The sequence below is a fragment of the Nothobranchius furzeri genome, chromosome 3 (genome assembly GCF_043380555.1).
Source record: "Nothobranchius furzeri strain GRZ-AD chromosome 3, NfurGRZ-RIMD1, whole genome shotgun sequence".
Classification (NCBI taxonomy): Eukaryota; Metazoa; Chordata; class Actinopteri; order Cyprinodontiformes; family Nothobranchiidae; genus Nothobranchius; species Nothobranchius furzeri.
Window position 1 is genome coordinate 84,209,048 of NC_091743.1, and position 16,426 is coordinate 84,225,473.

Genomic DNA, 16,426 nt, shown 5'->3' on the forward strand with positions numbered 1-16,426 from the left:
TACCAGGCCACCCAGATATGTAAACAACCTACGCTACCCGGCCCGGGCCGACCCGGTACAGATGGGAATGGTCCATTACCCACGACATGCAGAATCAGTCCACGAACCAGGGTGAGAGTTCAAAACAATAATTTATTAAAAGGAGAACTAAAGGAGCAGCGTAAAAATCAAGCTGAGGTCTTCGGACGGGTTTCCGGTGAGGAGATCTGGAGACAGAGGGTGTTTAGGTCCGGTACAAGAGAACGGAGTTGATTTTTGGTTTGAGAGGACTTACGGTCTTGAAGTGTGGATGACTCTAGAGAGGAGATGGTCCGGTCTGAGGACAAGGTGCTTACTTGCGACAGGGTTCCCGAACGCTTGAGGTGGAGGGAGCTGAGCATGGAGGCTTGTGCAGGTGCGGGCGGGTTTAGGTGGGCTGTTGGGAGTGGGGTGACCAGTGACGTACTGAGAGACAAGTAGGGTGATGAAGAATTCCAGGTTGTTGTCTGTCAGAGGTGGAAGTGGAGTGACGTCTGCAGAGAGGGTTAACAGGAGGTCAGACATACAAAATCTACAACTCGTACCAAATACTCAAAAAGGCTAAAATACTCAAAAGCTACTTTCTCAGAATTGGCTGATAAGTGATACTAAAGTCGAGTTAATCTAGCGAAGTGAAGGTGTCTCTCAGCTGCTTAAATATCCCTATATCTGCTTAGTAATGCATTACTTATTAACATTATTACTATTAAGCAATTGTTAATACTTTATTTAATAGTTTAATAGTAAATTAATGCTTAACAATGCACCAAGTAATGTTAATTAAGTGACCCTTACTGAAAAGTGTTACCAATTAATCAAAGCTTTTATTTTATATTTGATCCATTATGTCTCAAAGGATTCAAAATTGATACAATATAAAGAAAATATTAAATCTGTTTATTTAGTTGTCCCAGTAAAAGTCTAGCAGGCACCCAATTTATAGTAACCAATAAATATGTGTTTTAGAGTGTTCAGGTTTTAAAGCACAACATTTCAGAAATGCACAAAAAATTGGCTTGTGATCATAATTGGCCAATTTTCAGAATGATCAGCTAAAACTGAAAATGGTTTTTGTGTTTTGAAATATTTTTTTCTTTTTGTCATGCACTTTTTTCCTAGAAAACTTCACTGAGCTTTTGGCCCTGTCCACACGTAGCCGGGGATCTGCTAAAACGTAGATATTTTTCTACGTTTTGGCCTGTCATCCACACGAAAACTGAGTTTTTTCACACGAAAATGGATCTTTTTAAAAACTCCGGCCAAAGTGAAGATCTGCGTTTTCTCCGTTTTGGGTGTCTGCGTGTGGACGAACAAAACCGGAGTTTTAAGGTCCGCAACGTCACTTTCCGCGACAAAAAAAATGCTGACATCACGTGTGCGACCTGTGTTTACACTAGCCGGCATCATGAAAGCCTTCAGAGCTGCGCTCTGTCACTACCCGATCCATCAATTGTCCAAGCGCTTTCTGCTTGTTTGTTTTTGCAAGCGGAATTACTGCTCCTTGCGGAAGACCACAGATGAAGGACGAGGTTAAGAACGGGGGAAGTACTGCCGCCTACAGGTCTGGCATGTCCTTAACGTATTTATCCGGGTACGTGTGGACAGAGTTTTTTTAAAACGCGGTGGTGTGGATGCAAGTTTTTGGAGGGGCGGATATTCGTTTTCAAAAAACCCCGGCTACGTGTGGACTAGGCCTTTATCTGTTATCACAACAGACTTTGCAGATCTTCTCATAACTCGTAACTTTAAAATTCATGTTGATGATGCTATTGACAAATCTGCAGAACAATTCAAACAAAATGTTCATAATCACACCCACAATCTGGGACTCACGCTCGACTTAATCAAAGATGTGGATGTGTCGAACATTGTTGTCAAGGATGTGGGTCTATCTGACCATTTGTGTGTGTTTTCTGAGATATTTAATACACCAGCTACACATCACACTTCAGTTGTTCTAAAAAAAGGTATCTGGGTGATCACACTGCATCAGATTTTATAGAACGCATGAATACATCAACTAGTCTAACAACCAGCTGCGCTGCTTCTCTTTTAAATCACTTAAGCTGCAAAACCCTTGAAGTCCTTGACACCATTGCACCTGAAAAGGTCAAACTTATCTCTGTCAAACAAAAAGCTCTGTGGATGTTCACTAAATCAGTTACGGATCAGAAGAGATAATGCAGGAAAGCTGAGCGTCAATTCAGAAAAAGTAACCTACCAGATCACTATGAAACCTTCAGAGTGCAGCTGCGCACCTACAACTCTGAATTAAAAAAGGTGAGACAAGCCTTTTTCTCCAAAGTCATTAATGATATTATCAATTCCTGTGTTCTGTTTGCTACTATTGAGAGGTTAACTAATCTCCCAATACAGTTAAACCCTGATTTCATATCAAACTATGTGTAAGGAGTTTGTATTATTTTTCTGTGAGAAAACCATAAACATCAGCAGGGGCGGCGTTAGGCCCGGCTACTTGGGCTCAAGCCCTGAATGTTTTATGAAAAGCCCCAGATCTAAAACATGGAAGTAACATGCAGTACCAAAGTCCAACAGAGAGGGAGCAGCTGGCAGTAGTTTGTATACAGCCTGCCTGAGCCTCCACCACTGAAGAAGCCCTTCAGCAGCCGGCTTCTTCTGCAGTCTCTCTGGGTGTGTCCGAATTCACGGGAAAGATGCCTGCAAGAGTGCATTTTTCTGCCTAAAATGCATGTGTGAAGATCATCGGACATAAGGACGTTTTTTATTCAAAAAGTACAACGACAGAACCCCAGCTTTGATGAGACTGGTGTTGACTCAGGTTTGTGAGTCTTATTTGAAAATATTTGTTGTGCTGCTGGTTTGCCTAAAGTTAGCTTACTATCAGGTAAAGTTGTTGGAGAAAGAAAGGGAATATTTACTATCAACTCACACTAAACACTAACAGGAACAATACTCTGCCCTGAATATGCTTAATATGTAGCTTCAGATTAAAAATTATGTGGTACAAGACATATATATATGATGTTGACCAGTGCGTGTCACATGTGTGTGTGCACGCATGTGCGTGCACGTGCGCGCGTGCGTGTGTGTGTGTTAAGCCCCGGATCTTCTTCAGTCCTAAATCCGCCCCTGAACATCAGATCAAGCATTTATTCCTCCACGTCAACCAGCACAGCCAGACCACAGCAACAGCCTCACAGCAACAATCTGGCTAGACTGACAGCTTTTGGTGTGATTCGTGCTAAAATGCTGGAGGACATAGTAAAGACCTTAAACTCATCTACCTGCTGTCTGGACAACCTGCCAACTAACTTCTATAAAATTGTTTTTAGCTGCATAAAAGCTGATGCACTGAAAATCGTTAACTGTTCCCTAATGCCAGGTATTTTGATCTAAATCAATGAAAACTGCTGCTGTTAAGCCTCTTCTAAAGAAAATGAAATTCGATCCCTTAATGATGAATAACTGCAGACCAATTTCTAATCTCCCTTTCATTGGGAAAATTATTGAAAAAGCAGTTATGATGCAGCTGAACAACTTTTTAGAGACAAGAAACCTGCTAGATAGTTTCCAGTCAGACTTTAGACAACACCAGCGCTGAGACTGCACTGATTAATGTTAAAAATATTATCTCAAAGGCAGGGGTTGTGATGTCTCTACTGGTGATCAAAGATCAAAGCTGATCGCCATGACATGTGGGGTCCCTCAAGGCTCAATTCTCGGACCACTGCTTTTCAAACTCTACATGCTTCCCCTGAATCAGGTCATATACAATAACAACATTACCCATCATAGTTATGCAGATGACACCCAGATCTACCCAGATCTTTTGACTGGTCTTCCCAAAAAAGCTGTGAAGCGCCAGCAGCTTATTCAGAATGCTGCTGCTAGAGTCTTAACAAGAACCAAGAGAACCGAGCACATCACTCCTGTTCTTAAATCTCTACACTGGTTACCAGTAAACTACAGAACCTTCTACTAGTTTATAAATCACTCAGTGGCACGGGGCCAGAATATATATCAGATCTCCTTCCTGTATACAGCCAGCAGGGCTCTGAGATCCTTAGGAAGCAGTCAGCTGGTAGAACCTCGGGTCGGAACCAAACAGGATGAAGCTGCTTTTAGCTACTATGGTGCACACAGATGGAATCAGCTTCCACATGACCTCAAATGTGCCCCGACTCTAGTAAATTTTGAATCAAAATTGAAAACCTTAATGTTTTCATCAGCCTTTGGATTACCCTTTAACTTTGTCTTATTTTTAAATTGTATTTTATGTGTTTTATGTATTATGTTGATTTTAATGTTTGCTAATGTAAAGCACGTTGAATTGGCTCTGTGTATGAAATGTGCTATAGAAATAAAGCTGCCTTGCCTTTTCTTTTGTCAAGCAGTAGAACATTGCCATTTTTCCAGTCGCCTTTTATTGATAACGTGTGAGTTTTTTTTTCCAGAATCATACATTTCAAGTGATTCAGATTTTTCCATACTCATATTTATTTGAGATAAGTCGGTATGGTCTTGGTGATAAAGCTGTTTTTTGTTTATCACAGTGGTGTGTAGTCGTCACTGCCACAACAGAGGCCAGTGTGTGTCTCCAGACGAGTGTTTGTGCCCACCAGGGTGGACGGGACCATCTTGTGAGACCGGTGAGATCGTTGTGTTATGGAAACAAAACCATCAGGTCTACATGAGGTGAACCTGTCCTTACATCAGTATTTGTTTTCCAGCTCGTTGCTCTCCTGTGTGTCTGAACGGAGGTGTGTGCATTCGGCCAGACACCTGCGAGTGTCCTCACGGGTTCTACGGCGCTCAGTGTCAGAACGGTAAACTCAGAACTGGGCTGACTTTAGAACCAGGGGGCAGAACATCTGATTTTCATCTAGCTAAACTATCTTTTACCTGCAGCTGTCTGCAGCCCGCCCTGTAAAAATGGAGGTGGGTGCATCAGGAATAACGTGTGCTCATGCCTGCAGGGATACACAGGAAGACGATGTGAGAAAAGTCAGTGACCTTTGACTCCTCCTTCCTTCTCCCACGCTCAAATCTGATCTTTAACGTCGCCAATAAAGATCACTTTTCTTTTTAACATCAAATTGTAATTTCATGTAGATTGTGCGTGATTTCACTCTCCAGAAGTCTGTGGAGGTTGATTAGTGTTTGACGTTTTTCCCTTCCCAGGTGTGTGTGAGCCCAGGTGCATGAATGGCGGAAGATGTGTTGGTCCAGATGTGTGTGACTGTCCATCTGGCTGGAAAGGAACAAGATGCAGCAAACGTAAGTGAACAGATCACCTGGTTGCATGACCAAGAATCTGTTTGCATTTCTGTCCAGTTGATCTGACTAAACAGACGTCAGAATTTGTTCTGTTATCAAAACTAGAAGTGCCCTGAAAAATCGATTACATAATTACGACTCTGAAATAGAAATGGAAAAAGTATTTGTGAAACTAAATATTAACGTATTTGCATGATTTGATTTGAGCATACCTCCTGAAATAACTCCAAGAACAGAAAAGCCCACAATCCAAGAGGACTCCGTAGAAGAAATGCTCCTGGAGGAAAAAGTCCTCCACAGAGAAGCTTTAGGTGCTGCAGCTCTTCTGCATAGGAAGGGAAGATTAAAATAATCAGCTTGATTCTGAAGGAACTTGAAGGAAAAAGAGAGAAAACCCTGAAAACTCACTGGTGGCTGAAAAAAAACATGTTGGTTTTAATTTCTATACAATAAATGGACAGCCAAGGCTAAATATCCACTTTTAGATTTAAAAAACAGAAATGTTAAAGCTACTGCCAGTGGCTTATCAGGGTCACCATGGTAACCACCAGCATCTCCTCCTCCCTGACAGTAAAGAGATGGAGAAACAGTTTTTTACTTGTTATTTTTTTTAAATATGATCAGCCACTCTGAGTTTAACATGCAGGCTAAACATGAAAACAGTCTTCTATCCCCATTTCCTGCATTAGTCGCTACTAGAAAATAGACGAGAAAATGCTTGGATTAGAAAAGCCACTCCGAACTACATGACATTGAAAATGAACATTCATGGACGTACCCATGTTGGTGAATGCTGTTGCTGTTTTAGCATCTAGGAGCAAGCAGAGAAGGTCTCAGCTAGTTGAAGCTAACTGTTAGCATTAGCAGCTCCACCACATGGCAGAACACCTTCAGGCTTAAGTATTTTGTGAAGATAAAACATCAACGCTGTCAAGCAAACAAAGTCAGTGGTGGAGCTGCTGCTAGGGCTGCATCTAACGATTATTTTCATAATCGATTGAACTGTCGATTATTATTACGATTAATCGATTAATCGTTTTTTGTTAATAATCCACAAAATAACCCGCAGCAGGAGAAATCCAGAAAGAAGTCATCATTATATTTTACAATTATGTGTTTTAAGGCTGTAAAACACCTTGCAACATACTTTTAACATTTTTCTTAGACAAAATTACACAAAATAAACATTTCTCATATTTCTTGCTTGTTTAAACACTCTCAAAGTAAAAACTGTTGTAGATTTTAAAGCATACAAGTATAACTATGCCACGTTTTATTTATCCCACCCCACTTGCCAACATATTTTTCCACGCAGTTGTCCTTTCTCAAGTGAAGAATCGTTATGGTTTTGTGCTGTTCTTCACTGGATGAGAACATTCTTATAACAGACGTGCTAAATTTAGCAAGCGCAGGATACACCACATGGAGGAGATTCACAATTGCATCCAGTCAATCAGCATCAGCACATAATGAACGTGCAGATGAATTGTATGTTGCTTTTAAGCTTAATATACTACCTGTAATATATCAACCTGATTGATCTTTGAATGTTTAATCTGAAGAATTAGGATTCTTAGCTTTTTCAGTGATCATGGTCCACTTAGTATTAATTCAGACAGAGTCAAGGATATGATTAAAAATAAACTTTATTTTCTAGACGAATTACATACATGACAAGCTATAAACAAGTTTATGTGATGGGTGAATGTATGTGGATGGAATGTGATGTATGGAATGGCGTGTGATGTTTACCAGAACCTTTGTATCTGAAAGAAATTTTGAATTCTGGGTGTAAGAATTTGTGGTTGTTATAAGCTGAAGAATTGATTTATCAAAACGGCATCAGACGCAATTCATGTCGTGCCTACGTACCCGTTCTGGAGACCCTCGTTCGGATCTGAGATGTCGAGGAGTCGGTGACCCCACTGCACGTGGCTCATAGGAAAACCTCGATGCGACCAAGTCAGTGCTGGAATGCCTCCGGGTCACAACAATGGAGGAAATCGTTTGCGTCTAAAACAGCTGTTTCTGAATAGCTGAAGGAGCAAGTTTCTGTGTCGCAGCAGGCAGCTTTTGGCTTGTCGAAAGCTTTGATGGTTCAAAGAGTCCCTTCAGGATTGGCCACTCCGAAGGTGTACTCGAACTCGAACTGAGCTTGAACTGAATCACTCAGGAAGTGAGTTCTGTTTTAATAATTCTCATATTATGATTGTGTGGCCAATCAGGACAAAAGAGGTTAAGAGGTGTCAACAAACAAACAAACCTCAGAACCCACGCCTTTTCCAGGTACAAAAGATGCTCTGATTTGTTGATAAGATCTCTAGGTGCATGCAGTTACTTTAACTTATTATCTTGTCATGTGTATGAGTGTGTGAGCTTGTCAAGCCACGTACGCTGATTAAATATATGGGTCATATATTTCATTTCATCTTTATTAATCTAAGCACAGATCAATCAACCTTATTAATTTAAGCACAGATTAATCAAGACATTTCATTTAACACCTTGTCCATTCATTATATGATCAATTAACGCATATTGTTCATTTCCTTATGATTTAATTATAAAAGTTCATTTTTTTGTTTTGTGAAGCAAAGAATAGATAACAGCAGCTTGGCAGAGAAGAACCTTGGGAAGGGAGCATGTTGACAATGTTGTGATCCCGAGATGTCAACATGCACTTGCAGAATCTTCTTGCAGCTTGGAATATTAGATAGGAAAACACACAGAGGCAGATTAATGCTGATGACCTGTCTCTGAAAAGGCCAAAATAGATGAAAAACTGACCATTTCTGAATGTTACAAACGTTAGTACGCTGCAAAGATACCGTGTGAAATTATACTATAAAAAACTCAGCAGAACAGCACTCACAAAAAGCGATCTGCTTTATGATGAGAGACCAATGAAGTGTGGTTATTTTTTTATTTTGTGTGTAACTCACCAGGCTGGCTCAGTTGCATAAACTCCGACATGTTTTTGTCTCAGATGTTCAATTAGAGAAGTCGTGCTTCCATGCCATGCTAGATCGTTTTTGCATATCTTGCAGGTCACCCGTCTTTTCACGTTATCTAGAGTGAAGTGCTCCCATACTTGTGATGTTGTTGTTTGGGTTTTTTCTTCCGTTTTATTGTTTCTGTTTTTCACCAGTACCTTTTCTTGCGCCGCCATCTTCCTCAGTGTGAGCATGCGCGTCAGCCATGTAGTGGAATCTAGTTGTATATTCTTACACTTTTATTAGGTCCAGATATTATAATCAGAAGAGGTTGTTTTTAACTTCAGGGAGTTTTATTTAAACACTTTGTATTGACTTAGAGACAAGAAAAGAGAGAGTTGGGATCGTTTAAGAATCTTTAATTTCTATAATTATAAATTCAAACAATGCCCCAGGACTAACTCTCTATGATGGATGCATATGGATTTGAATGTTGAAGTGTTGGTGAGTGTGTGTGTGTGTGTTCAGAATCTCTAGGCTGAGGCAGGCGGATCTGGGTGTCGGATGTTTAGACTAGAAACCACGAGGGCTTCAGAAGCTCTTGACATGAAACGCCATCTTGCCGAGGCTACGTACCGTATGGAGTCTCCCGCGGTCAGATCAGGAATGTCAGGTCCTCGAACCCCCTTGGTACTGGACTGATGAAACAGTGTTGCAGCACAACAAACCCGTCTACGGATAGCTCCGGCAGTAGCGGCAGGTCTCAGCGCGTTCAGCTTTTATTGTGAAGGAACCGTCGTCTTGTTCAAACGACAGAAATTCGAGCTTGACAGTTCTCAGCTTAAAAGTAGAAAAACACAGCTGGCCAGACTGTAATCTCCTTTAGCGATGATGATTTGAGAGCTGGTTGAAACTACGTTGAGTCTATGATGTAACTCCTTTGGAACTCAGATGGAACTGAAGTTAAAATGGCGTTGCTCTGTTTTTATTGACTTAGTTGTTTATAAATCTTAGCAAATCGGAGTGGACAGTTTAAGTAAACAGCCCAGATTCTGCCCTGCAACAGACGACAGCTCTGATTGGATGAGAACAATGTGTCATGCGTTATGTTCTGTGGATCAGTATGTCTGGTGCACAGTCCTGTTTATTCATTAAACACATAAATCATGGCATTTTTATTTCACAGATCAGTCACCTGATTATTATTGATCAACATATGTTTTGATTAGCTTTATTACAAATAAAGTTCTTGGATTAATTAATGAAAAGCGTTCTTCTTTCTTCTGTCCCCTTTCCTGGAATGTAAACATTCAGAAACAAGCACCCGACCTTGGCAATTCATGCACGCTGTTACTGTTTGAAGGGGCAGCTGTTAAGGGCAGACAATAGGATCTTAATAACGCTACAGCCATGTGCGTGGTATATCATGACAAACAAGGGTACCTATTGGCTGATTTCTTCTTCTACTGCTCCACTAGATCAGTGGTTCATTACTGCCACACACTGGCCGCAAATTTAACAGATTGTAACCGATGTAACAGATTGTGTTAGAAATAGACAGCTTACAGTAAAACGTGATTATATAAAACTAATCAAAGACTAAATACGTTGTCAACTATTTTAACAATCAATTATAATCGATTGAATTGATTAGTTGTTTCAGCTCTACTGCTAACCAGTCAGAGATGAGCTGTCATTTTCTGTTTTTCTCTCCTCTGACTACTTCTAGTTCATGAAACAGGAGCACCAGAGCTTTTATCCCACAGAGATTGACTCACAAGGTTTTCATTTATATCAGAAACCTCTGCAAAAAAGTGTGAACTTGGTCCTTAAAGTGACCGTGTGTATTTTTCCTAGTGATAGGGGGCAGTAGATATCTAAATTGTTGCAAGCAAGCAGTAGTTTTGTGTTGGAGTAATACCTTACTAATGGATGCCCATTAGGGTCAAAAAGCCCTGGGGAGTGCTAACTTTAGCCAAATAACAAGCACATCAGACTCCCTTTCATCACTGGCAACAAGTGAAGAGGTAAATGTGTAAAACAACAACATTTAAGAATTACGAAGGTTTTCTAACCGTTTGTTACAAATCAGTAAATGCATTTTGTCCTCATGGGCTCCCGTAGCAGGAAACATGGCATTTAATTTTTTTTGTATGACCTTCTTCACCCCTCTCTCTTTATTCTGCTCTCGCCACCTATTCCACCTTCCTCAGGATCCACTGATTTCCCTCTTTCCTGTTCACTCTCTCTTTCTTTACATTTTTTCTTTTAAATCGTAATTGCTTATTCTTGCTCATTTTAAATATACGTTTAAACATTTTTTAAATGCTTTTTTATATTTTTACAATTTTTATATTTTTGGTTTTTGTGAAGCGCCTCGTGATTTTTATCTTGAGAGGCGCTATAGAAATGATATTTTTCTTTCTTTCTTTCTTTCTTTCTTTCTAATATGGCGTCACCCACAGACTTAGACCTGCTCCCATGTTTTTCAAACCTTATTTTTATGGTTATATGTTACGAAGCCGCCAGAATTTTTCCACAACTGGGCATCATTTCATTAATTTTCAACAACATTTTGATGGATATTTCCAGACATTAATAGTAAAAAACTACACATTGTCTTTTTAATGAGAGTCAGATAGGTTGGTTGACGAGTAAGTCTCAGACAAACAGCCGCTGTGGGAAAACTAGAAGTCGTTTCGAAAAAACTTTATTGTTTCATGTCCATAAATGCATCGCTTTCAAAAACAATTACAAGTTATAATTAAGGAGCAAATCAGAAATTTTAAAAAAAGTATTGTAGCGGGCCAGGGCTGTTCGGGGTTTGTTCTGTTATTACAGTTATGTGTTTGTTGTCATGTTGCTATGGTGACGGGTGACGCGCGCTCTCTCTGCGACTGTTTTCCGGTGAAAGCGCGCCTTTTTTTGTTGTTGTTGCTGTGGCCGCGCTGAGGAGTGTAAGATTAAACGGGTGCTCCCAAAGAAACCTCTGTTTCCTCCGTGACTGAGTTCACCACAGTATGTTAATCCTTTGACACATCATTATGATTTAATTATAAAAGTTAATTAATCATTGTCTGCCTCATTGGAATTAGTGCATCGCTAAGAATCTACTGAACTGGATGCGACAAACCCATAAACTCATTTCTATAACACATCTATATTTGTTTTGTTTCCTCTCAGCCAGCTGTCTGCAGAAGTGTCTGAATGGAGGCGAGTGTGTCGGTCCTAACACCTGCCACTGCAAGTCGGGGTGGCAAGGCATGCTGTGTCAGATCCGTGAGTATGACATCACAACGTAAACAAGACTTGTTGCTTTAAATGCCACCCACCTGGACCCAACGGCCACGATTTTCCTCTCAGCTCACTGTGAACACAAATGTCTGTATGGAAGTCGCTGCGTTAGTCCAAACGTCTGTGCCTGCAGGAGCGGATACTCTGGACCTCTGTGCTCCACCAGGGTAAGCAGAACCACACACAGCTTCACACTTCTAAAATGGGATCTTTTACAAAGTCAAACGTCCAAAAAATTGGGAAAAACTCACAAAAATATATTCAGAAATACCAAAACTAAACTAAAAGATTACAAAGCAACCACACAAATACGTAACTAAAACTAGGGATGCAGTGATACCACTTTTTTCCCAAACTGATACGATAACAATACTTCTGACTACTTGCTGATACCGATTACCGATGCGATACTTCTACCACACAAAAAATGCTCTGAAATGGAATACAGGATTAATTTTCTTCTCTGCTTTCAACAGGAAAAGACTGTGGTGTAGATTAAAAGTAAAATATATTAATAGAAATTATCACAAAACCAAAATATTAGGTGAACAGAAATGACAAGTTACAGTGAAGCCATTTTCAAGCAACTACATTGGTATCATTCCTGGTATCGGTTAACTTTTACCGATACCGGTATCGATATCGGTATCGGTGCATCCCTAACTAAAACAGCTACAAAACATAAAAACATTACAAGCATAGTGTATAAAATACATTTGTCCATCAATGAAACCATCAAAGTCTATGAGAGTGCAGAAGCGGAAGTAGGACAATCATCGGCCTCCAATGGTAGGGCCGGCAGAGCGATCAGCTTGGCCACCGGCCGGGTGTAGATCCTACCTCCCACCTTCACCTCTGCCAATTGAACCTGTCCATCACGGCCTGGATGAGTTACGACGATCCTCCAGACAAGCCACAAGGCCCTAGGCAGCGGTGGATCCACGATCATCGCTACACTGTCCTGGCTGATGTCAGTTGATGAGGCCTGCCACTTCTGGCGAACTTGGAGACTTGGTAGGTACAGGCGAAGGAACCGAGTCCAAAAGTGATCCGCCAAAACTTGTGAATGCTTCCATTGTTGACGCCCAATGAGCTCGTTCTCCGGGTAGACGACTTGAGGAAGTGAACCATCTGGCCGCCCCATCAGAAGTGTATTGGGTGTCACAGGGTCTGGGTCACTAGCATCCGCCGACACATAACCCAGAGGTTTACTGTTCAGGATACCCTCGATTTCAATCAAGACGGTGCGTAACACCTCCTCTGGGACAGGTTGGGCTCCCACAGTGACTCGTAGGGCATCCTTCACCGAACGTGCTTCCCTCTCCCACACTCCCCCAAAGTGTGGTGCTGCTGGAGGGTTAAAACAGAAGTCTGTCTTCTGTGGAGCAATGAGCTCTTGTAACGGGGTAGAGATCTTAGTGAAGGCTTCCTTGAGTTCCCTTTCTCCTCCTTTAAAATTTGTTCCCTGGTCAGAGAACAGCTCAGCCGGTGTTCCTCGGTGGGCGATGAACCGACGAAGAGCCATCATCAAGGCATCAGTGTTAGTGCTAGTCATAATATCTAAAGGTGCTGCCCTAGTGGTGAGACATTTAACGAGGATTCCCCATCTCTTTTCATTCCGCCGGTCCACTTTCACCTTCAAAATAAAGGTAACAAAGGAAAATTTGTCCCAAAACTCGCGACTTTGAGGGCTTTACATGGTGGATATAAAAAAAGACACAACTAAACCTCAAAATTAAATAAAAATGGCCTCAAAGTAACACTAACTGAATGTGAATGATGCTGAGCTCATTAAAATGGTTTTAACCAGAAACAGAGCAGCTAAAATTTTAACATGGAACATCCAAATTAAATAACTAAAGGAACAAAATGATGAAGACTCATAAAGCACAGAAACATCTTTGTGTTTTTGTCCTCTTGCATGTTTTGTTGTTGTCTTTGTTGCATATTTGTGTGATTGTTTACTTGGTTGTGTTTTCAGCTCCACATCCAGCGAGGATGACGAGTATCTTCATCCAGAGGAGATGGGATGTTTCACCACAGCAGCTCCATGACTCTTGACTGAGTGTGTAAATAGGTTTGTGCTCCTCGCCAGTAACCCAGACTGAGTATTTATTTATTTGGTGTCACGCGTTTCTTGTATAAATCTTCATCTCTGTGTAATCTGTTGTTTCTTATTAAATCTGGATTATTTGGTTGTTTTGTAAGAAAATTAAAGCTCCTCCAGATGTAAAATCTGATTGGACCTGTTTATTTCCTGAAACAAAAGCCTACATAGACGACCATGGTAGCAGAACAGAACCGCACCGGCCCGTTAGCAGGATGATGTAAACCTGCTCTGAACCTTCTGAATTAGATCTGTAAGCTTCATTGAGTTTCTTCAATTACTTCTTGACTCGTTTTACTCCACCAGAAAAGTGCCTTGCACCTGAACTGACTCAGGAAGCATCGTTCACCCACTCCTCATGGCTGCAGCCGTGTCATCGTTTACTTATCTAATCCTAAACAAGGACTTCCTGCTGCAGCGACGTAAGGTTTTGGGGTTTTCTTTTGCCCAGGTGAATCCAGGTGACGAATGATACTCGTAAGTGATCAACCGAAACCCTAGTTTACCTGTTCCTAGCAAATTCGCTCAAAACAGAATGGTGGCCAGCAGACCTTCAGGAAGGAAGGAGATCCAAAGTTTGCTTACACGGCTGACATTGAGAAGGTCGTTTTAGCCAAATCTTACATTATATAATCTCGCATATTACCACAAAATCTAGAGCTAATGCTGATCACCGTAGCCATAATCCTGAGTCCAGCTGACCTCAAAGGTTAAGTCAGCTATGGATGAAAAGCCAGTGTTTACTTACTGAGAATTTCATTTACATCCTTTCAAAAGTTGGTGAGATATTTCATAACAATCACAAATTCATCCATCTGTTCTCTTCTGCTTATTCGGGTCGGGTCGCGGGAGCAGCCTAAGCAGAGAGGCCCAGACTTCTCTCTCCCCAGCCACTTGGGCCAGCCCCTCCGGGGGCGTTCCCAGAGACACAGTCCCTCCAGCGTGTCCTGAGTCTTCCTTTAGGTCTCTTGGTTGGACGTACCTGAAAAACTTCTCCAGGGAGGCATCCAGGAGGCATCCTAACTAGATGCCTGAGTCACCTCAACTGGCTCCTCTCGATGTGGAGGAGCAGCAGGTCTACTCCGAGCCCCTCCCTAATGACCAAGCTATCTCTAAGGGAGAGTCCAGCCACCCTGCTGAGAAAACCCATTGCGGCCGCTTGTATCTGCGATTGTGTGCCTGCTGTCACTAACCAAAGCTCGAGACCAAAGATGAAGGTTGGAACGTAGATCGACCGGTAAATTGAGAGCTTCGCCTTCCGAAGCTTGAGCTTGAACATGTTCTTTGACATGTTCTGGCATCTATTGCCTGAGTTTCAGTCTCAAGCAAACTTCTTAATGCTTTTTGTGTTTGTTGATAAAACAAATGAACTTTCCCAGGCAGATGACTAATCCCAGTGCTACTTCTGCTACGAGTGGCGGAAAAGTTACACTGTTCACCACCCTGAACACACCGTCCCCACCTAAAAGTGGCTCCTAACCCCGTTTGGTTAAGTGTTGGTGTTTCATTTTTTATTACCTTTAACTAAGGTATTAGTGATTTTTTTTAAACTGTGATTAATGCAGTTTAAATAAAGCATCAGAACTTTTAAATGTTTGGGGTGTTTTAATTTCTTGGGCTATTTGAGCCAAATAGGTTTAACCCTTACATGCTCCTAGTGCATTTTTTACACAGACAGGTGTGTTTTTGTGAAAAACTTTGGAAGTACCAAAAAATTATTTTAAAAATGTCCTTCTGCTATTTAATATAACTGTAAAGGATGGGTAGTTTACATCTTACTTATGACCCATAAAATGTGAGATTCCATAGAAATATGAAGTATCAGTCTGATGGATCTTTGAATATTTTAACCAGAAGATCAGGACTTTTTATTGCAGGGATTAAGCAACACTTCGTATTAACTCAGAGGAAAGAAAGAGAGTCAGGTTTATAATAGTTAAGAAATTGATTTCTACACAATTTAAACAAAACTAACTTTAAACCCTCTGTGTACTGATGGACTAAGTTGGAGTGAGACGTGATGAATGATGGTGTGTGTGTGGAGTGTTATTCGGAACAAGCGGATCCGGAGAAGCATTTGGTTCTGAGTGGGAGTGAATGTTTCGCTCTAAACTTTAGTTGGAGATTTAAAACACACATGAAACACCATCTGTCGGTCTGTGTACCCCAGGGGGAAGCCTCCGTTAGATCCAGAATGTCGAGGTCTTCTTGGACCCTCCATGGAACCAAAGCCGGTAGAAAAGCAGCGGTGCCGACCAAACTGGTCTTGGAATGCTTCCAGGTTACGACAGGTTCATTGGCGTCAGCGAGACCCTGAAGGGGTCGTGAGGTTCAGCTTTTATTCTGAAGGAACCGTTGCGGTCAGGTGTAACTTGCACCAGATTTTATCCAGCTTGTCGAGGTTCTTTTGGCTGAAGAGGAAGTCCGGATGGCCGGTCCGAGACCTCTCTAGAACGCTTTGAACTAAAGAAAAGGTGGTGTGAGATAGTTTTTATAATTGTCATATTTTGGTTTACTGGTGAATCAGAATTGGACATGCAAAAAGAGGGTTTATACAAACACCACAGAAAACCACACCTCGTGTCAGAAACGAAGGTTCTGATTGGATCACACAAAAGGAAATGTGTCGTGTGACTTAAGCATTACTCTGTGTCATTAGTGTCTAGTGCAAATGTCCACGACTATAATTACTTGTAAATTACTACTGATCACAGGATTATAATATCAAGTAATAACATTGTCATTTCACAGATTGATTGAACATTGGGTTCACATTATTATTGGTAATAACAAAGTTGTTTGATTATGTGTTTAT

At 41.1% G+C, this 16,426-nt stretch overlaps 1 protein-coding gene across 3 annotated transcripts in view; it reads left to right on the forward strand.

Annotated features, from left to right (window-relative positions):
- Window positions 1-13,631, forward strand: part of si:ch211-246m6.5 (von Willebrand factor D and EGF domain-containing protein) — a 52,007-nt gene extending 38,376 nt beyond the window's left edge. For 2 of the 3 annotated variants that reach the window (XM_015958041.3, XM_054734504.2), the window contains exons 27-33: window positions 4,554-4,649; window positions 4,731-4,826; window positions 4,909-5,004; window positions 5,182-5,277; window positions 11,394-11,489; window positions 11,574-11,671; window positions 13,486-13,631. In XM_015958041.3, the coding sequence (XP_015813527.3) occupies window positions 4,554-4,649; window positions 4,731-4,826; window positions 4,909-5,004; window positions 5,182-5,277; window positions 11,394-11,489; window positions 11,574-11,671; window positions 13,486-13,506 (599 nt within the window). In that variant the 3' untranslated portion in view covers window positions 13,507-13,631. The remainder of the gene's footprint in view (window positions 1-4,553; window positions 4,650-4,730; window positions 4,827-4,908; window positions 5,005-5,181; window positions 5,278-11,393; window positions 11,490-11,573; window positions 11,672-13,485) is intronic. The other variant, XM_054734510.2, reaches the window with a different exon arrangement.
- Window positions 13,632-16,426: the final 2,795 nt, after the last annotated feature.